Below are 21,858 nucleotides of genomic sequence, written 5' to 3' on the forward strand. Positions count from 1 at the left end.
GGTTTAAAATATAACAGCCTGGCTTAAACTGAAACATGGTCATATGAAAAGTACGTTCAGTACCTGACCACAGGTTTTCACTTACTGTTATTTAATCTAAAAAAAAATAAAAAATAAGAAACAGCCTTATCAGAGCACAAATTCTAATTTACAAAATATAACAATGCTTTAGTTTGTTCAACACTTAATGTAACATGAGAGGTTATAGTTCTGAAGATTCTGACTCATGGTCAGTATATCAGGTCAGATAATATAAGGCCACAGCCTTTGTATATAGGAACTTATAGAGGATCATTAATCATCATCAATCATTAATTGATAATCACAGACACCAACAACAGGATATAGGGAACATAAAATATTACAAAATAAAAATTTAACTAAGAAATATTAAATGGATTTTTTAGTAAATTAGCACTGCTGTGTTCTAAAATCGGACGTCAGCATTACATTACTGCTTTTAAGATGAGCCCCCAAGCTAGCCTAGTATTCAGATTTTTAACATGTTTTTTAAAACAAAGTTGTTGAGAATGTGATTCATTTATATTCTTTCTTTTGCATTGTTATTTTGAAAAGCATGAATGCTATGACAGTTCGTCAGTCATTTCAATGCTGAATTTGGTTGTTGCATTTGGTATCTTCAGTTGTGTCATTGGGAAAACTCTCAAATAGGCCTTTCCACAGGAATTAAATTGTGAAGCTGAATCACACACTGTTCTGGTTTGGTTTATTAAATTTTACTTCACAATCGTTTGCCATGATCAGTATTGTTTAACAACAGTACAGTCCTCAGGCACCCGCTTAGCTCAGTGGCCAACGCGACAGTCTTGTTAGCTTACCATATTGCAAAATAGTTTACAATCCAATAGTGAACAGAAGTGAATTTGAAATACATTTTTATTTTAATTGACTTTTTTGTAAGACATTTATATATCATCACTTTATTAATACATTTTCTAAAGACCTAAAATCTATGCCTTTATAAAGAAAACGTATGTGGAGGAGAAAGATAAACAGGTAAAGAAGTTTACAAAAGTAGCATAGATGAAAAATATCAAAAGAAAAATCATTGTGAAAGATCTAAAGTACAGTCATGATTTGGTAAACATTTTGTCTCTGTTTCCATCATATCAACAGTATCACCTTCCTGAACAAGAAATTGAGAGAAAATAACCATAAATGTGTGATTTTTGGCCTACATGTCAATAGAATCACATCTAATACTGCTATGATGTGTTAAGGTGTATCCACTAATCAATTTTACTAATATGTAAAAAATAAAATAAAATGCAAACTAAAAAAAAAAAATAATTAAAAGCTTCAAAAGCCATGATGATCTAAATCAAACTTTACTTTAGCACATTTGGCCTTGCTTTTAAAGATAAAAAAATAAGGGATGTTAAATTGCCTGAGCAAATAAACATTTTGTGCATGTAATGGGGGGCTGCATTACAGGTGATCTAGAAAGACTGCTAGCATAAATAGCAAAGCCGTTCGGTTCTGTCCTTTTAAAATATGCAGATTGCATGTGTTACTGTTTGTTTGAGAGCGGTTGCGAAAACAATATAAAGAATTTAAGTTCAGTTTCTGTAGGTAATAATGATTATTTTGTCATGAAATTAACAGAAGTATCTCAAATTGCTATAAACAAATATACAAATAAAATAACTAAAATTAAACGTCACAAAACTTGTAAAAGTTGTTTGCTCAATGATTCCCCAACCTTTGAGTAACAGATTTATGGCGAGACTACCCTCTAAACATGAACATCTTTAGCCCCCTTAAACCTAGTAATTTCTTCATTGTCTGATCCCCCCCCCCCCCCCCCCCTTCAATAAGACAACGTAGTCGTAATGTAAATCTAGAGAGCTAGAACCCTGTTAGGCCTGTGTGCCACATGTCACTAACATAGGAACCGCTCTGCTGGCCTTAGTGCTGTTGCTGTTGTGGAAAGTGTGGCATTGGCAGGATTTGATTCCACAGACTCCTGGGTGAAAGACATGCGTGAATGTTTGCCACATTCTGGCGTTGCTGACAGAATCCATGTTCAATACAGGCAAACGATCCATTGAATTGTCAATACTGGTGGGAGGAAGTGCTTAAGGAAAGATAGGAAGAGATGTGCTGGGTTGTGTCCTCCACATGGCTGTTTGTTAACAAGTTTATCAGTTTGGCTAACTGGTCAGTGCATAAGATTTTTCAAGCAGGAATCAGTGGGATCAAAGCCCTCCATTGCATACCTTGCCACACCAACTTAGACTGAGTGAGCCCCTCCCTTCTCCAAAATAGTGATTGTATCCCTCGCTCTACACCTCCAGATTTACCTCCACTAACTACTCACAAAAGCTGCTTGACCCAATACAAAACAAGGTAAAATTTAATACAACATAATTGTTCTTTTTGTGGAACTCATTAGAGAAAATTAAGAAAAAATAAAACAACCTCTTGCCAAAAGGTAGAGAAGAGCACTTCCAAGTGATCAAAACAGTTATAATTTGAAGTATTTTATAGCACAAACATTTTAACTTATTTTCACCTTTTAAAGATGTTGATTGATTGACTTTATTGATCTCACGGTGGAGAAATTTGCTCGCTACATCGGCTCAAATAGTCAAAAACAGAAGAAGGTGCCATAGGAAAAAAAAGGGTGCATGAGATGTGTATATATATATATATATATATATATATATATATATATATATATATATATATATATATATATATATATATATATATATATATATACAAAATGTGATGCAGTTGTGATTGCACTCACTACATTGTTTAATATTTAAAGCTCTCATTGCACCACCCAGCATATATGAGTTCTCATTTTTGCCTGAAACTGTTAGCACATCTTGCTAGAGAAAGGCTTCTCAGTGTGAGCTTCTCATGTGTCGGGTTAAATGGCTTTTACAACTGAACCTTTTTTTACAAATATCACATAAATAAGGTTTCTCACCAGTGTGAGTTCCCAGGTGTCGCATTAAACTCCCTCTAATGAGAAATGTTTTTTCACAAATGGTACATGAGTAAGGCCTCTCTCCTGTATGAGTTCTCATATGTTGATTTAAATAGCTTTTTCTGGAGAACATTTTTTCACAAGTGTTACACGAGAAGGGTTTCTCACTTGTGTGAGTTTTCAAATGACGATCTAAAACACTAGTCGTACGGAAACTTTTTTGACAAATAATACACCTAAAAGGTTTCTCACCCGTGTGAATTCTCATGTGCCTTGTTAAATGGCTTTTAACACCAAATCTCTTTTCACAAGTACTACAAGCAAAAGGTTTATCACCTGTGTGAGTTCTCATGTGATAAGTTAAACTACTGCTATCGGAGTAACCTTTTCCACAGGTTGTGCATGAGAAAGGTTTATCTCCTGTATGAATTCGCATATGTTTTCTTAAAAGGGTTTTGCAACTGAAACATCTTCCACAATCATTACACGTGAAAGGTTTATCACAACTATTTTCTAAAACACATTTTCCACAGGTTGCACAAGAGGCTTCTCTTTTTGTGTGGCTCCTGATGTGACGCATTAGACAGCTTCTGCTGGTGAATCTTTTTTCACAGGATGTACACGGGAAAGGCCTCTCATTCGTGTGAGTTCTCATATGAAGTGTTAAATTAGATCGTTTTATGAAACATTTTTTACAGGTCACACAAGAGAAAGGCTTTTCGCCTGTGTGTGTTCTTATGTGTATTGTTAGGACATTTCTTAAACGAAAACTTTTTCCACATGTAACACATGAGAAAGGCTTCTTAGCAGCTTGCTTTTCCACGTGCCTAGTCAAGTGACTGTTTTTAGACAGGATTTTGTCACAAGTTTTCACAATACACAAATCTTTATCACTTTGTAGGTCAGTTTGCTTTGAAACGTCAGCAGTGACGTTCAACTGTTTGTTGTTTTGACATCTATCGTTTTCTTTCTGTTCCTCTTTGCTCTTTTCTCCTTGGTCTTCAGAACTGTTACTTTCATGATCCTGGTTCTCAACTTTGGGGTATTCCTGAGGAATGGCATGGCTTTTGATTGGATCTTTTTCATTGGGGATTATTTGCAAATTGCAAGGAAACGCCAAAATGTCATTAGACTCATTTTTCTTCACGAATGGCTTTTCATCCAAACTATTCCAGAGATGTTTCTCTTCCTCTTTAAACTGTTCTTGTTCATCTTGCTCCTGTTTTATATGAAAAGGCTCCTCTTGTTTCAAGGTGGGGTCCCCCTTCTGGCAACTGGGCTCTTTGAGATCCTCCTCCTCTTTAAACACATGTGAAAGATCTGGGGAAAAAAAGAGAATAAAAGCTTATAAGTGTGAGTCAGAGAGCACACAATTCACTTAAAAAAGGCGTTATTTCAGTCCATTTTAAAATCATAAATTTACCAAAATAAAAATATTATTGCAAGAATTAATTTAAAAAATGAAGTTATTTTTGCTTAAATTGGGTCTTAATGATGCCATCTTTGTTACTGTAAAGATTTTAAAATTTGTGTAAAATTCCTTAATTCTGCAATACTTATCTAAAATGCTACCTCCTTTTGATTGAAACTTGATTACTGCAGTTGAGTTTTCTTATGTGGTTGTAAGGGGCATTAGATCTTGCAAGGTATTGAGGGCTCTGGATATCATTATTAATGTCAAAAGCTTTGGTTTTCACTACTGAGTCAGATAATACAATAGAGAGAGATGTAAAGCGCTTGAAAAATGGGCCCTACAAAAGAGATAGGTGATTAACTTTACCATATAGGCCCTGTTCCATAAGTTCATTATATATAAAGAAAAATATGTGGAAATAATCTGCATGAGCGTAATGACTGGACAAAGGATTTAAATGGCCAGCAGCTGCGCTCTGAAGCTCAGCATGTTTCCCATCTCATCATAGGAGCCTTTATTACACCGGAAAACAATTCAGAAATACAAAATCCTTAAAGGCTCATGGACAAAGGGGATAAATGGAGGTCTGTTTCACGAAACAGGTTTAACAAAGTCAGATTCAACTCGCACTGCTAAATTAATGTAGCCTAAGGTCGGGAACTCTGAGTTTTCGGTTTCACTGTGAATGGGTTTAATCGACTCTAATTGGGTCCACACAGAGCTGAGCACGTAAGTAACAAGCATGAAAAGCCGTTATCAGTGTATCACAGATGAGATGAGTCACCATGACAACAGGCAAAAGGAAGTTCCTATTTCACCCCACTGGAACTAGAGATTTTAATGCTGAAAATGAAAAAAAATTGAGAAATTGTATAAAAGACAGAGAAACAGCACTACAGCTGCAAAGGAGAGGAAGATGGCAGAGTTAATGTGTAAGTTTAAATGAAGTGGGCTATGGCAGGCCGATTTTAAATTAATTAAAAGCACTCTGTTGATCCATTTTTAAATCACTCAAATAAGATTCTTCCTGATTTTTCACACAGCACACACTCAGTATATATTAACCAACAGCTACTTCGATGTTTAAGTAAAAGTTAGGAGACAGGTTGGTTAAAAAAATTACAGATGCCACAGAAAAATCTGTTTGTTAGACACACAGAGCTTTTTCAGCTAAAAACAGGAAAAGATTGTAAGTTTATACAAGTTGGTATTATAAAGCAAGAAGGTTGAGAAAACATAGTTTCTTCTTCTTTACTAGTTACAAAAATCTTGGCTTCTCAGAGGACCATGACTCCCAGTTACAGGTTAAAATGAACATGTTTCCATTTTATACAGACAGAATCAGACTGCAGAGCTTCTACAAATCTTGAAATTTAGTTTCTGGCATCTTCATATTGGTAAATATGTTCATAAATATTTTTAAACAGAGCACAGAGAGAAGTAGGGACAGCTGCAGATTTAAAGGTGAAACAGATTTACTGGGATATGCAGCATGCAATCAGTGGTGTCAAAAGTACACACATTTGTTACTTAAGTAGAAGTATAGATACTGCAGTTTATAAACACTCTGGTAAAAGTTGAAGTATCAACTTGACCTCTTTACTCAAGGAAAAGTGAAAAAGTATGTGCTCAAAAAACTAAGTATAAAAGTATAAAGTAACCTTTAAAAATAAAACAGCCAGATGCCACTATATGAATTAAAAGCTACGTTTTTCAACTATTTAAAAAAATTCTTTGAGATAGGGCCAAGGATGAGGGAGGTCTTGTTGGTCTCCGTCTCCCGATACGCTCTCGCCTGTGTTCGATCTTTCAGACATTTCAACATTTTTTTCTGAATCCAATATTGTAGCATGGCACAGACAATTCACCTTTACAGTTTGAAGAACACCTGCTTGCTTCTGATGATTTCCTTTAGCTAACCAATGAGTGTTTGCGTTATATGACTCATCCAATTACACTAGTTTTCACTAGATGCGGATGGAGCCAATGATCAGCATTGGATGGCGCACATGACGTGAAATAAATATTTATAAACATTAAACCAGGGGTAACCAATTAAAAATCAGCGGGGTCCGAATAAAGAAAATCATTAATCAGTAAAGGTCTTGAGACATTTTTAATGATCTGTTACTTTAAACAGAATTTAAGACTGAAATAAAATGAGGTGTTTATTTTTGATTCTGTTCAGGTTGAGCCAAACATCCTCTAAATGTTCAGACTCCGCTCCAGTCAGGCCAGGTCAAGATCCGCTATTGCAATCGCACCAAACAGGACAAAGAACGGCGAGAAGATCTGGTTTGCCAAAATTAATATATAGTAACAATAGATCCATAACTAAAAATTAGACCATAATTCTTATATATTTCAAAAAAACTAACACTGTTTATTTAAAATATTGGATGCAAACTATTGGTACTTCAACAGACCAGGAAGCAGATTTCTCATCTCCATCAGAAACCACAAATATGCTGGATGCTGATGGGGAATTTTTTATGTCATATTAAATTAAGCGTTAATTTCTGCATGTTTTGCTCCTACAAATTTAATGATAATATCGTGCATGCTCTCCTCGAGCTCTGAGGAAGTCGGAGCACAGCAATACGGAAGGAACAGCGGAGGCTGTAGGCTTTGCTTTGCGCAGGAGGTCTGGAGTGCAGCAGGATGGATCGGTGACAGAGGATGTGGGATTTCAGGGTAACAGGAGAAGTGGTGCGGTCCACTAATCCGTGACCTCTGCATTAAACCGAAGCCAAGAGTAACGAGTGACGTTTGTTTTAAAAATGTAAGGAATAGAAAGTACAGATACTTGTGTGAAAATGTAATAATTAGAAGTCAGAAGTAGGATGAAAAATAAGTAATGGAGTAAAGTATAGATACCTAAAAAGTGTACTTAAGTACTTGAGACCTCTGCATGCAATAAAATATATCTATGCATCTCTCTCTCTCTATATATATATATATATATATATAAAAATATGCTATGCTATATTAAATATGCAGCATATCCATTTTTTTCTGGATGGAACTGAAATTGTACTTCTAGGGATGCATGATTTATCACTTTTTGGCATTGGAATCGGCTGTTATTAATTATTTTTTCATGCATTGATAATTTTGGTACCTATATTTGTAATGCACTGAAAGGCACATCTGTAACATCTATAAATATCAGTGTGTTGTGGTCTTGTGTTCTCAAAAAAAGGAAAGCATTCAATAAATAGCATACATACATACATACACACAAAACGACACATTTTAATTTTCGTTTATACATTTATTACCCATATCTGACAAAACCACATCCATTGCAAATATATGTATACACCTATGACCAGTGAATATGATTACCCATTGAACCGCACCTTTCTTATCTAAGTTGGAGCCTTTTCCCAGTATGCTGTTTGATTGTTGGACATTGGTTTAATTCAACAGTTAGTTTGTTCCATACTTTCACAGCAATTATTAAAATGCAAATTCCTTTTTTAGCTTGTTTTTTTTTCAAGTACATAAGATTTGAAATTTATATTATCTCTGTGATATAACAACAACCAACCACTGCCTGGTGTTACGTTCATATGTGTTCCCAGATCACACAGATTTTATTTTTTTTTTTTACTTTTTTGGAATGACGATGACCAGAATGACTGAAAATCTTCACCAGCATAGAATTTGAAATCTTTTTTAAGCAAGGAGCAAAATTTTAAAGATCTTATCTTCCTTTAACTACTTCACCTTTTATACATCAAGTTAACAAGACTCTTGATATGTTAGGCTCACATTATGCCTTCTTACATGGGAGTTCCCATGCAAATTGTTAAATTATATTTTTTCCAGGATGCTTTTCAAAGCAGCCTGGTGTAGAAACCTCTGAGTGAGTTCTCATGTGTCGTTTTAAATCGTTTCTAATTAGGAACCTTTTTTCACAGATAGAACATGAGAAAGGCTTCTCGCCTGTGTGAGTTTTCATGTGTCGTTTTAAATTGCTTTTAATTAAGAATCTTTTTTCACATGCTGTACACGAGAAAAGCTTACTGCTCCCATGAATCTTTATGTGCTCTGTTAAAGTGCTTCTTCGTGAGAATCTTTTTCCACAGGTTGTGCATGAGAAAGCTTTCTCGCCTGTGTGAATGGTCATGTGATTTGTTAAGAATTCTTTGTTGCTGAAGCATCTTCCACATGTGGTGCATGTAAAAGGCTTCTCACCTGTGTGAATCCTCATGTGACGCCTTAAAACACTTCTATGACGAAACGTTTTTTTACAAGTAATACAGGTAAAAGGTTTTTCACCTGTGTGGACTCTCATGTGCTCTCCTAAAGCCCCTTTTTGACTAAAGGTTTTCTTACATGTAATACACTTGAAAGGTTTCTCACCTGTGTGAGTTTTCATGTGATAAGCTAAACCATTTCTTTCAATGTAGGTCTTTCCACAAATTGTACATGAAAAAGGCTTCTCACCTGAATGGACTTTCATGTGGTGATTTAAGAGAATTTTATGACTGAAACTTTTGTTACAAGTTTTACATGTAAATGGCTTCTCACCTGTGTGCGTCCTCATATGATAACTCAAGCTATTTCTTTCACTGTAAGTCTTTCCACAGGTTGCGCATGAGAAAGGCTTCTCACCTGTATGAGATCTCATGTGAATTGTCCAGAGACATTTGTAACTGAAACGTTGTCCACAAGTAACACATGAGAAAGGTTTTTCACCTGTATGACTTCTGATGTGAAGAGTTAAACTACTTTTTTCACAAAAACCTTTTCCACAGGTTGCACAAGAGAAAGGCTTCTCTTTTATATGGCTTCTCATGTGACGTGTTAAACTGCCTTTACTGGCGAACCTTTTTTCACATGTCATGCATGAGAAGGGCCTTTCAGTCGAGTGAGTTCTTATGTGAACTGTTAAAGTGGATCTTTTTCTAAAACCTTTCCCACACGTCCCACATGTAAAAGGCCTCTCGCCTGTGTGTATTCTTAGGTGAAGTGTTAAAAGGCTTTTATGGTGGAAGCGTTTGTCACAACTAGCACAAGCAAAAGGTTTCCCAATTGGATGACTTCTAATGTGAAGAGTTAAATTTCTTTTCTTCGAAAAACTTTCTCCACAGGTCACACAAGAGAAATACTTAGTCTCTGTGTGTCTTTTCATGTGGCGTGTTAAACTGCCTCTATTGGTGAAGCTTTTTTCACAGGTGACGCATGAGAAAGGCCGCTCAGTCATGTGGGTTCTCATGTGAACTCTTAAATTGGATCTGTTTCTAAAGCTTTTTCCACAGGTCACACATGAAAAGGGTTTCTCACCTGTGTGAGTTCTCATGTGATAAGTTAGGCTGCTTTTATCGCCGTAACTCTTTCCACAGGCGGCACATGAGAAGGGCTTCTCAGCAGTATGGGTTCTCATGTGTCTAATCAGATGACTGCTTTTAGAGAAATTCCTGCCACAAGATTGACAAGAATATGTCTTTTTATCTTGGTTAGCTTTGTTGGGCGTTTTGTGTGTTGAACTTTCAGCAGTGCTGTCCTGATGTTTGGCTTTCTGGCTTCTATCACCTTGGACTTGCTTCTCATTTCCCTTTTTTCCTCGGTTTTCAGAGTTGTATCCCTCTTTATCCTGGTCCTTAAGTTTAGGGGAGGCCCAGTGGTTGAGTTGGTTCTTGTTTGGTTCTGATCCATTGTGGATTCTTTGAACATTGGAAGAAATCCTCAAAATGTTATCAGTCTCCTGTTTCTTCACTAGCTGTTCCTCATCTGGACTGATGCTGAGGTCCTTCTCCTCCTCTTTGACCAGATAATGCTCAGGTTCTTCTTGCTTTTGATCTAAAGTGGACGTTCCCTCTTGGTTGAGATCCTCCTCTTTAAACAAACAATATTGTGTGAGATCTGGAAATAAAAAGAAAACAAAAGCTTATAGCATCGTTTGGTATTTATACAAGACAAAAATAACAAAAGGCATGATTAATGTGGCTTCTGATAATACTTTAGGCCTCAAGTTTTTATTTAATATTCCTGAACCATAGTGTAATGCTGGGAGTGCTAAAAAAATTCTATATATAAATGCCTGAACAATTATCAAACCAGTCAAAAACACATATTTGGGATCCTTAGATCCCAAATATGGAAAGCTTGTGTCTTTACTGTCCTTAAAGCTAGACCCCTAGGCTATAAGAATCAAATATTGCAAGATATAGGTGCTTTCTGGATGCTTAGAAAACATTCTGTATTTAAAGATCAAGAGGGATCACGCCCTAAATATCTGTGCATAGATTTGTAATCTGTATTGGTAGTCCATCATGATATCCTTTTAGATAGACTTGAACATTTTGTAGGAATTAACTATTTTGGATTAAATCTGATTTATTTGACAAATTTCAGTTAATGTCAATGATAAATCTTCAACAAGCTCCAGGGTTACCTGTGGAGTACCACAGGGATCAGTGCTAGAACCAATTCTCTTTACTATATATATATATATATATATATATATATATATATATATATATATATATATATATATATATATATATATGTATATATATATATATATATATATATATATATATGCTCCCAATTTGTAGAATTATTAAACAGCATGGGATTAATTTCCACAGTTTTGCTGATGATACTCATCTATATCAGTATATGAATCCAGATGAAACAAATCTCTTGATTGTCTCCTTGAATCCTAGTCAGCCTCGCTCACACTGAGCCTGGTTCTGCTGCAGTTTTTTTCCTGTTAAAAGGGAGTTTTTCCTACATGCTACAAGCATGCTTGGTGTGAGGGATTGCTTCGAGTCGATTAGTTGATGCAATCAACTGGTTATCCTTAGACAGAAAACTTTTAATCAATTTGACTGTATATTCTAGTTGATTTGTACCTGTAAAGTGCCTTGAGATGACATGTTGTGAATTGGTACTAGATACAAAAACTGAATTGAACTAAATTGAATTACATAGGCTACCGGCATGTCTTTAAGACTAAAAGATAAAAACTTGAGTGACTCTTAACTTTCTGCATCTGAATGCAGAAAAAATTTTACTTATTGTCTTTGGACCAGAGTCTTTGAGAAATAAGCTGATTAGTCAGTTACTTCATTCGGGTGGGATTAAACTGTTCTTGGTTGTTTTGGTTTTTTTGTCATTTAAATTACATATCAAAGAGGTTTCTAGAATTTCCTTCTTTCATCTCCAAAATATTACAAACATTAGAAATATACTGTCATGGGGTGATGCTGAGAAACTAGTCCATGCATTTGTTACTTCAAGGCTGGACTCTTGTAATTATTTACATTTATTAGAAGTTCAGAATCTGTAGTTAAAAGCCTTCAGCTGATCCAAAATGCTGCAGCCAGAGTTCTGATGAAAATTAAAAAGAGAGATCATATATCTTTTATCCTAGCTTATCTTCCATTGGCTTCCTGTTAAATCCAGAATATAATTTAAAATCCACCTTTTCACATATAGAGCCTTAAATGACTAAGCTCCATCTTATTGCAGGGATCAGTCTGCACAGACGTTTTTCTTGCTCTACCTTGGCCCTACTGTGGCTCTGCCTTTACTTTACCTTGTTCAAAATAGTTAGGTTATCCCGAGCTATTTTCTCTACTTGTGCTTCTATATGTATAGGCTGTTGGATCACATAGGGGCCACTTTTCCTCATACTGCTTCATTCTATCTCTATTCTCCCACTCTGCAGCATCTGTCAAATTTCACTCATAGGTTTATGTTCTCTCTCCTTTTTCCTGTCATAGTAGCTTCATCTGGTCTGTTCCTTTTCAGCTGTGACTCCATCCTGGATTAAATCATCAGCTGTAACACTGCCATCGACATCTGTTTCTAGATGTTGGAGCATGGCCTGTTTTCAGTGTAGTCCTGTTTCTTTTACTGTGACTAGCAGAAATGGCTCAGAGCTCATCTGTCTGGCTGTCTTTCCTGGATGGGATCACCTGTGGAGCATGTTGACAGTTTTTTTTATATCTCCTTCTTTATGTTTGTTTGCTTCTGTCTCCTAGAACCCCAGTCGGCCTTGGCAGATGGCCACTCACTTTGAGCCTTGTTCTGCTGGAAATGTATTCCTGTTAACAGGGAATTTTCCTCTCCATTGTCGCTACATGCATCCTTGGTGTGAGGGATTGAAGAGGAGTCAACGACAAAATGCAATGGTTTTCCTAACCAATCTCAAAAGTGCCTTGAGATGACGTGTTGTTGACTTGGCACTATATAAACAAACTGAATTGAATTGAATCAATCTTATATTTGGGCCTGGTCAAAATAAAAGCATCCTTTGTTTTATATCCTGGTTCTATATCTGTGTCAAAAGAGCCTCTTCCTGGGAACAGTTCACTTTGGCAATTTGAAACTCCTATACACAACAAAATAATAATTATAACCAAAACTTAACTTAAAAAGTAATATTGTTTCCTATCATCACCATTATCCATTAAGAGAACAACACAACTACATTTAACGACAGTTTCTTTTTTAACGCTGTCAATGGAATTGTTCCCTCGGTATTTAGACATTTATATTCCATGTCACCTTAACACAGACATACACTCGTATCATATGGAGGTTTGATCAAATCATTTTTAGAATAACGATCGGGGACAGAGAGCATATGGACTTTCATCTCAGCTCTAGCTAAAGTTAAATGACCCAGTAATGATAGAAAGTGCACAGAGTTCAGATTCAGTTTTTTTTAATATCTGTTTCTTTACTTCAGTTAAAAAAAGAAAGTACTTAACACATGCATTAAATAATCACAATATGCCTTATTGCTGCAGCCGGTCCAATAGGGTTTATATTTTATGCCACCGATCAGAGTGTACAGTGAGACGGATGTGTAGCATATAAATATCAAACCACCATGTTAAATACATAACATTTATTGTTTATTTTATTAGACTGATGTTTTTTCTTAAATTCTATCATTTTGTTTTGTAATCTCTGCCGCTGTAGGGGAAGTTATTGGCTGTGACTGATTGTTTTTATCCATCCGAATATATATGTAAGGAGTATGAATTAATGAAAAACACCTGTCTATGACTGGATGGTCATGCAGTTTATTTATATACAGTTAAGCAGGTTGTGAACAAAGAGATGGAGCCGAAAAAGCGTACAGCTGAATTTGAATAAGGAGGGATCAGCTCAGGAGCAAAAGCGCAGCTGGGGGAACTGAGTTTATGAAAGTTAAGTGCGTCCCACTTATGTTTTGGGCATGTTTTTGGGATTTAAACACTGCACTGCAGTCTCACTGCACGCTGAGCTCAGTAGCACACCTGAAAACCTCCCAATAGTCTTCCAGTTCTACATGTAGAAAAAGAAGTGTTGCTCAACAAACTGGGAAAACACAAAAGCGCAAAGCTAAACTTCAATCTTCTCTTTAATTTGTGTGGATCCTCAACATTGACACCTAGGCTTTTTAAGAAACACCAGGCTGTTTCAAACCTGTAGAGCAAATAAAATTAAATCACAGTAATTAATCAGAAGGTTTTCCTTAGCTAGCAAATGGTATATTTCTCTGGATAATGGCAGAGAAATTTAACAAATAAACCAAATAAATTCATCTAACAACAGGAATTGTATCTATTCAGTTAATAATAAATGTAATAAAAGATGAGTTCAATAAAGGTCTAGGAAGAGGTTCTATGTCATATTATGAAATGACATAAATATCAAACATTTTTCTACAGAGAAATCCTAATGTAATGATGAATGTATTAAATAGTCTAATGCTCAGAGGAGAAATGCATGCTTGCCATATGCCTGTTTAAATCTGCTGGAGTTCTTTTTAGGTAAAAAAGGACAATCAAAACACCATCAGGACAGACATTGAGTATACAAAACATTATCTTATGTTAAAATACTTTTACATTTTTTTTTTTACAGGCATATAGCAAACTGCGCACCTTTAAATTTATTTTTACTACAACAAATAATAAACCTGGTAAAGAAAAAGGCAGACAGCTCAACTTTTCCAAAGGGAGACTCAAAGCAATGCCCTTGGTGATCAGGGAGGAAGACGATGAATGATCCTTTAATAGGTTCAGTTCAGGAGCAAGCTCAGCACCCTTCTCCCCTGCACTCTTTTTGACCAAAAGGTTCCCTCTCAAACTTCAAATGTTTCATTCCCCTTGGCACATACCCTCCTGCTTCTATGCCTTTGTTCTCAGCCAAAGCAGACTGTGGTGCCGCTCTCTCCTCCTTTCACCTGTCTGTCTCTAGAAGACAGATAAAGAGGAGAATAACCCGCAATAAGTCACAAGGTCCTGGTGGTGTCCGCCCCAGAGGCCTGTGCAGAGCAACTCTGTGAGATTCTACAGCACCTCTTCAACTTTAGCCTGATCCACTGATGTGGAAGACCTCCTGCCTTGTTCCAGTAGCATAGAAAACTCAGCTAACAGTCCTCAGTGACTATAGACATTAAGTCCCACATCATGAAGGCTCTACAGCAGACATGCCCAATGTCAGTACTCAGGGGTCACTGTCCAGCAGGTTTTCAATGTTTCTTGGCTTAAAATAGCTGATTCTGATTATTGCAGTTCAGAAAACAGCCTGTTAATCAACAATCAATGGAAAACAGTTCTGTTGGTCCACCTGATCAGGACCCCCTGCCGTTTGCTAATCGCAGTGCGGTTGGAGTTGAGGACAAACTTTGGAGCAAATCAGACTGTCAGCTGTGTCTCTTCAGTTTTGTCACACCCTGCTTAACAGCACACACACAGAGTGTTTCTTAGTAAATATAATCAGTTTAGACATTTAACCTAGTGCATCCTTATTTAGTTTCAATAAATACAGACATGTTCAAGACATTTTTGTATAGAACAGTAAAAGAAAAATTCTATTTTAGTTTTTTTCTGGTATTTGTTTTAATTGAATTATTTGCATTTTTATTTGCTTGCGTTTTGCACACATTATTGTGCTAAGGTCACAGTCAGGTTAATAGTGGCACAGCAACAGCCCTGTTGTACAGTTAAATCAGACTATTTATATTAAAGAATAAGATTTGTAAATTAACATATGACAGAAAAACAATTATGCTGGACCCAAAAATTTACAATTTTCATAGCGCTGACTTAAAGCCCTCCAACAGACATGCTTCTCATAAATAAAATAAGCAGCTAAATGTATTCAAAACACTGGTGAGAACCCAGATTTTTATCGTTCAAAGAATTTAATTGAGAAGAGATTCATAATTAATGCAGATAATTAAATTCAATTAAGTTAATTTATATAATACCAATTCACAGCACATCATCTGAAGGAACTTTACAGAGACAATTCAACCAGATCATCCAGTCGGATTGGTTAAGATGTTTTCTAAGGAAAACCAGCTGATTGCGACTCATTGACTTTACAGCAATTCCTCACACTAAGCATGCTTGTAGCAACAATGCAGATGGAAAACTCCCTTTTAACAGGAAGAAACTTCCAGCAGAACCAGGCTCAGTGTGGGCGGCCATCTGCTGAGTCCGACTGGGGATCAAGGAGACGGAAGCAGACATACAGAAAGAAGCAGAGATACAAAAGGCAACTGTCAACCAGCTCCACAGGCGGCCCCATCCAGGAAACACACAGCCAGGCAGATGAGCTCCAAGCCAGCTGGAAGATAACTGTTGTTTATACCATGACCAAAACACAACAGGATATCTGTGTTGTTACAATGAGATTACATGGGTTTATTTTCCTTTATGTTTGGTTTTCTTTTTAATTGTGAATAAAGCAAAAGTAGCCATGGCAAATCTAGTCAACTGTGGGAGGTTTTTGCCATGGTTGTTGTTTTTAGTTTTATTTAACCAGGTCTGTAAGAAACACTCATTTCAACAGGTTTCTACATGAAGGATTGCCTCTTCGTGTGGATTTGATACCCAATGACAAACTCTGGTATTTGAATTCTGATACTTTCTTCATAGGCTGTACATCTAAAATAAATCTTGTTTTTCTTCTTCGCCTGTTTATTAGCAGCTTGCAAATATTTTTCTTTGTGTTTTTTTTTTATTTTGTATTACTTAACCAAGTATGCTTAAATCTAAATCTTCTTGTTATTTTCTTAAACTTTATTGGAAGTTCTTTAAAATTATCTCCTTTCCTCTTGTCTACAAACTGCAGCCTGAGGTATGTGATAGAATTTAAGAATTAAATTAAAATATGAAGTCATACTCAGGGAAGAATTCGGCTAATGGACACAGCTCCACGAAGCAGAAACCTCTTCAATAAAGTGTATAAAATATATGAGTAAATATAAATTTAAACTAAGAAATGTAAATGTAAATAAAACTAATATTTAGAACTGTATGAGATTCTGAAAACAACCAACCAAAAACATTTCACAGCTTTAGGTAAAGAGAGGAGAAAAATTTCTCTAGTTATGTTAGAGATTGATAGATGGTTGCAAAATGTTTCTCACCGAAATTATTTCAGTCAACGAAGGCAGCAATAAAAAGAGAAATCACAAATTATTAAAGGTGATAAAAAAATACTAAAGTAGAAGGTTTTTATAAACCTTTTGAGAAATTCACAATCAGATGGTAAACTAACAGAAAAAGACCACAATGGCAAACGGACTTCTGTGTACGTTTTTTATGGATACAGGTGTACTTAGAACTTGTATTTAGTCATTTTCCACTATACAACAAGTCTGTAGAGACTGGAAAATACACATTTGGATTAAACATTAAAATTTATAAAAGATTGGAAAAGAAATCAATGGAAATATTCAGACAAAAACTTTTCAGAGTGGTCTTTCATAAAGCTAGCTTCGTTTCTAAGCCAGACTTAGTTATTCAAGTCTGGCTTATTTTTGTCATTACAGTCTCATAAAGCAGACAGAGCCTGAGTTGGTTGCTATGGCAAATGAGCCAGTTAACTTAGCTTTGTTTGGAACAGGTTTAAAGCTGAGTATGGCTTGATCCATTTACCTCAAATTATAGCTCCTATATCCTTTTCCTAGGTCCTATCCCTTCACCTTTTGCGAGATCAACAGTAAGAAGACTATTCAAGGTAGGAAAGGAGCTTCAGACTGCTGTATTGAATCCAGACATTCTTCAGCTTTCAAATACGGTTACCGTACAATACAGGCATGAATGACACTGGTCAAATTGGAACTACAGCCTTCTGGAAAGAACTACAAAAAAAAGTTAGACAAATGTAGCTCATAGCTAAAGTCCTTCATCATAGAACCAAAACCATATGAAGGTGAGGAAATTCTTATGTATCATACAGAACATACAAAGGAACAACATATTTTCGTTATACTCTGTGAGATGGGCTGTGCTTATACCTACTTTCACTCAAAAGATTGGAAACCATATAGCTTCTAGGTACATCTTGAAGTCCCTATGTAAACTAGTCCTAGTCCTTACATAACTACCAACTTTACTCGGATTGCACTTATGGCAACCACTGAGGCACTTCCACTATTGCTTAAGTGTCCTTAACAATTTAAGGTATTCATAATGAGTCAAACTGTGTATTTTTTTCATCCAGCACCAGGGGCACATTAGGTAATAGACAGGTTATTAGCGCCATCATCTGGTACAAATGGGGCCATCAAAAAATGGCAACAAAATAAGCTAGATATGACAAGAAGAATTTATATTATATAATATATATATATTTATATACAAATCATCAGAATATGCACACACCTTGTTTTAACCCTTTGGTATTCCATGATAAATATGAACATTACAGATTTTTCTATAGAAGGGCTAATTTACTTGACTGACTTAATTGGACCTCAGCTCTTCCACATAATGGCTTGAATATTGTGCTAACACTTCCCCAGATACAGTTCTGGACTAAAAATATGATCATGATCTTAAGAATGTAACTACATTAAAATGGGAAAGAACTGAATTTGATAACATTTCCAGAATTCAGTATTGTACAGTTAAGTATTCTTAATAACCTTCTTACATATCATTAGTCTGCATTATATAAGCACTCTGCGGCCTTTAGGAGTATTTACACAAAAAAAGCACACAACTTTCACTTGGGTAAAATAAATATCCAGGTACTTTAATGCCAGTACTTTCAGTAAGAAAGGAGCACACTACGCCATCTCATCTTTGTGAGTTTTCATGTGAACAGCAAAACTGCTTCTATGGGTAAACTTTCTTCCGCAGGTCACACATGAAAAAGGCTTCTCCCCTGTATGGATTCTCATGTGACTTGATAAAAGGCTTTTACAAACAAAGCTTTTTTCACAAGTTGTACACGCAAAAGGCTTCTCACCTGTGTGAGCTCTCACATGCTGCCTTAAACTGCCTTTATGGCGGTAACTTTTTTCACAAATACTACATGTGAAAGGCCTCTCGCCTGTGTGGATTCTCATATGATAGATTAAGCTACTTTTTTCGTTATAACCCTTTCCACAGGTTGAACATGTGAAAGGCTTCTCGACCATGTGAGTTATCATGTGGTTTGTTAAATGGCTTTTACGACTGAAACTTTTTCCACAAGTAATACACTTGAAAGGCTTCTCACCTGTGTGAGTTCTCATGTGATAAACTAAAGTACGCTTATGACAAAAACTTATTCCGCATGTTGCACAGAGAAAAGGTTTCTCGCCTAAGTGGGCTCTCATGTGAATCTTTAAAAGGCATTTCTGGTAGAAACTTTTACCACAAAAAGGGCATGCGAAAGGTTTATCGCCTGAGTGAGTTCTGATGTGATTAATTAAACCACGTTTGTGACTGTAACTTTTTCCACAGGTTTTACATGTGAAATGCTTCTTCCCTGTGTGAGTTGTCAATTCTTGAGAGAAATCAGTGTTTTGAGAAAGGGAACCATTATCTGGGTTAGTTTCCTTCAGTGTTTTTTGTTTTGAGCTGTCATTAGTACCTTTCTGCTGTCCTGTTTTCTGGCATCTCTGATCTTTTTTCTTCGCTTCATTTCTTATTTTTTCTTGGTCTTCAGAATTCCTTCCCTCCTGATCCTGGTTCCCGACGTCCGAAGACGCCTGACAGATGAGCTGGTTCCTCTTTGGTTCTGTTTCATTGTAATTACTTTTCACATTAGAAATGATTAAAATGTTTTCTGTCTCCTCTTTCAGCAAAAATTGCTCTTCATCCTGACTGATGCAGAGTTGGTTGTCTTCCTGTTTGATCTGTCGATATTCTACTTCCTCTTGTTCTTGTTTTATCTGCAGAGGTTCTGGTTCTTCTTTAAATTTAATGGAGTTCTCTGTTTGGTGGCTGAACCCAAGGGGATCCTCCTCCTCATCCTTATACACACAATATTGTGAAAGATCTGGGGAAAAGAAAGCAAAAGCTTATATCATACGTAGTCACACTTGAAGCCCAAGCATTTCTGCTTCTTCTATTTGCAATCAATTGCTAATGTTTTCTTTTTATTTGGACTTAGTGTGGTGCTTTGAAACTGCGCTGATGGTATGGCATCATGCAAACACTGAGAGTTCTCCTTAAAATTGCAGCTACTTCATCCGCAGCCATAAATCTGTGTATGGATGCCTTTAACAGACTACCGTTAAGTTACTTTCACGAAAATATCAGATATTATATAGGAAAGATTTATACATTTCAGAATTATTAACAATTGCTTGAGTTCAAAACAAATTATAATGTTTATGTGGGATTGTATCAAATTAATTGCATGATATGTGGCTAATAATTTGTTGCCACTTTTTAATGGCACCTTGCATTTGGGCAAATGATGGAGCTAACTAATGGTTAATCGATTATTAAAATAATCATTAATTAATTTAGTAATTGATTAATCATTAACTTGAGAATAGATACTCTAAAACAAGTTTTTAGCTGAAAGAAAGAAGAAATACAATCAACAGATTAATGATTGAGCAGAATAGTGGTTATTTGCAGCCCTATCCAGCACATTTCAATACATTTACGTCATTTTTTCTTAAAATAAGTGATTTTTTTTTTATTGAGGAGGTAAGTGAGACACTTTGCCAATGGAACAAAACAATTTACATTTAAAATAAGAAAAAATAATTAATTGCCTTATTTCAAGTGGATATTATCCAGTTATCTTATTTTAAGAGTAGAAATACTCAGATTAAGGGTAAATACACTTAATCTAAGAAATGCTGACTTATTACTAGATCGTTTTTGCAGTATAACCTTTCCGTCATTAACAGTGCTCACTGTTGATGTATCAATAAAGAACACACATTGTTTGAATTTAGTCAGCCCTAAGCCTGGTTATAAACAGGGTAAGTTTATTGAGTCAATTGCTACAGTAACTGAGTTCATCTCAGAGAAAACCAGCTTTATGAAACCCAATTGACAACAAAATAAACCAAATTTGGTGAACTAAGCTTAAGACTTAAAGATATTGCTGGGCAACAAAGACAATATTAATATAGGTCACAATAGGCACCTGTTCAATATCAACAGAGAATATGTCTAATTGAAAGATCCATCATTTTTCTGGACTAAAACAAAAACACACAGCATTCTGGTGGAGGGATGTGTGTGTGTGTGTGTGTGTGTGTGTGTGTGTGTGTGTGTGTGTGTGTGTGTGTGTGTGTGTGTGTGTGTGTGTGTGTGTGTGTCAAATAGGGACAAAAATAAATCTATAATTATTTATATCAAGGGTTTCATAATACATGTTTTAGCCATTTCACACATCCCTACTAACAGACTAGGGTAGATTTATGAATGACTACTCTGATTAATTACCCATTTATAACTATATAGAAACGTATAGTTAGGAGGATTTTTTTTCTAATATGAAGAATAAGTATTATTCCTCTAAAATATTATTTAATTTGAATCATTACGTTAAAAATTCTGCAAACTTGAAAAGCCAAACAATGCTTTAGCTCTCTTCTAATTATTTATTTGTTTATATTTTTGTATCCATTCTCCCCATTTTTTTTATTGTATGTTTTTATTATATCTTGTCATATTAACATGCGTACCGCTGGTGTTTCATACCTAATCGCTGTAAAATGACCAGGGGTGTCCGGCGGCTAAAATCCAGCAGTCTGCTATGGCCAATGACCTCCTCCTCGGATTTTATAACTTCTTTAAAATCAGATGATGTTTCCTCATCTGGAGTCAAAGGCTCGTTGATCATTTCTCTATGAGGCTCAACCGAAGACATTTTACTATCAAATGTTCAAATGTTCCAAAAACCAGAACCGTGTGCAGTCTTCTATTAAATGAACAAAAGCTAACGGTTCCTGCTCTTCTTCTTCTCCTCCTCCTCCTTGTGTTTCCTGTTCTGAATTATGGTGGATCGCAAACAATAGTTCGGTGCATACCGCCCCCTGTTGTTAAAAAGGTGAGTAACATCAGGTCTCAGGCTTTTTTCCTCTTAGTGTCTTGCAAAAAAAAAAAAAAAAAAAAAAAAAAGAAAAAGAGAGGTTCCCTCTTGGTGTCTTTATTCCTCATTGCATGATATTACTTCCTGTACCAAGTAATCCAGTGAAGTACCATACTGGTCCTAAATCCCTCACTTTACCAAAAAGCCCCCCCAAGCTTATATTGTACACTAAAGTAGC

General features: G+C 35.8%; 1 protein-coding gene across 4 annotated transcripts; it reads right to left on the minus strand.

The window, feature by feature from the left end:
• Nucleotides 1–2,722: 2,722 nt before the first annotated feature.
• LOC119778058 (oocyte zinc finger protein XlCOF6-like) lies at nucleotides 2,723–21,570 on the minus strand. Of its 4 annotated transcripts, none has more exons than XM_038277128.1 (4): nucleotides 21,290–21,570; nucleotides 19,212–19,619; nucleotides 9,672–10,250; nucleotides 2,723–4,261 (listed from the first exon to the last, which is right to left on the minus strand). In XM_038277128.1, exons 1-4 carry the CDS (start codon nucleotides 21,456–21,458, stop codon nucleotides 2,877–2,879), a joined length of 2,541 nt encoding a protein of 846 aa, XP_038133056.1. In that variant the 5' UTR covers nucleotides 21,459–21,570; the 3' UTR covers nucleotides 2,723–2,876. The 4 variants fall into 4 exon arrangements, with proteins under 4 accessions (XP_038133056.1, XP_038133055.1, XP_038133054.1 ...); XM_038277127.1 differs by having other exon boundaries at nucleotides 2,723–4,282; XM_038277126.1 differs by lacking the exon at nucleotides 2,723–4,261 and adding an exon at nucleotides 7,817–8,110 and having other exon boundaries at nucleotides 8,143–10,250; nucleotides 21,290–21,569.
• Between the last annotated feature and the right edge of the window lie 288 nt (nucleotides 21,571–21,858).

The sequence above is a fragment of the Cyprinodon tularosa genome, unplaced genomic scaffold (assembly GCF_016077235.1).
Source record: "Cyprinodon tularosa strain WSP-4 unplaced genomic scaffold, ASM1607723v1 ctg13, whole genome shotgun sequence".
NCBI classification, from domain to species: Eukaryota; Metazoa; Chordata; class Actinopteri; order Cyprinodontiformes; family Cyprinodontidae; genus Cyprinodon; species Cyprinodon tularosa.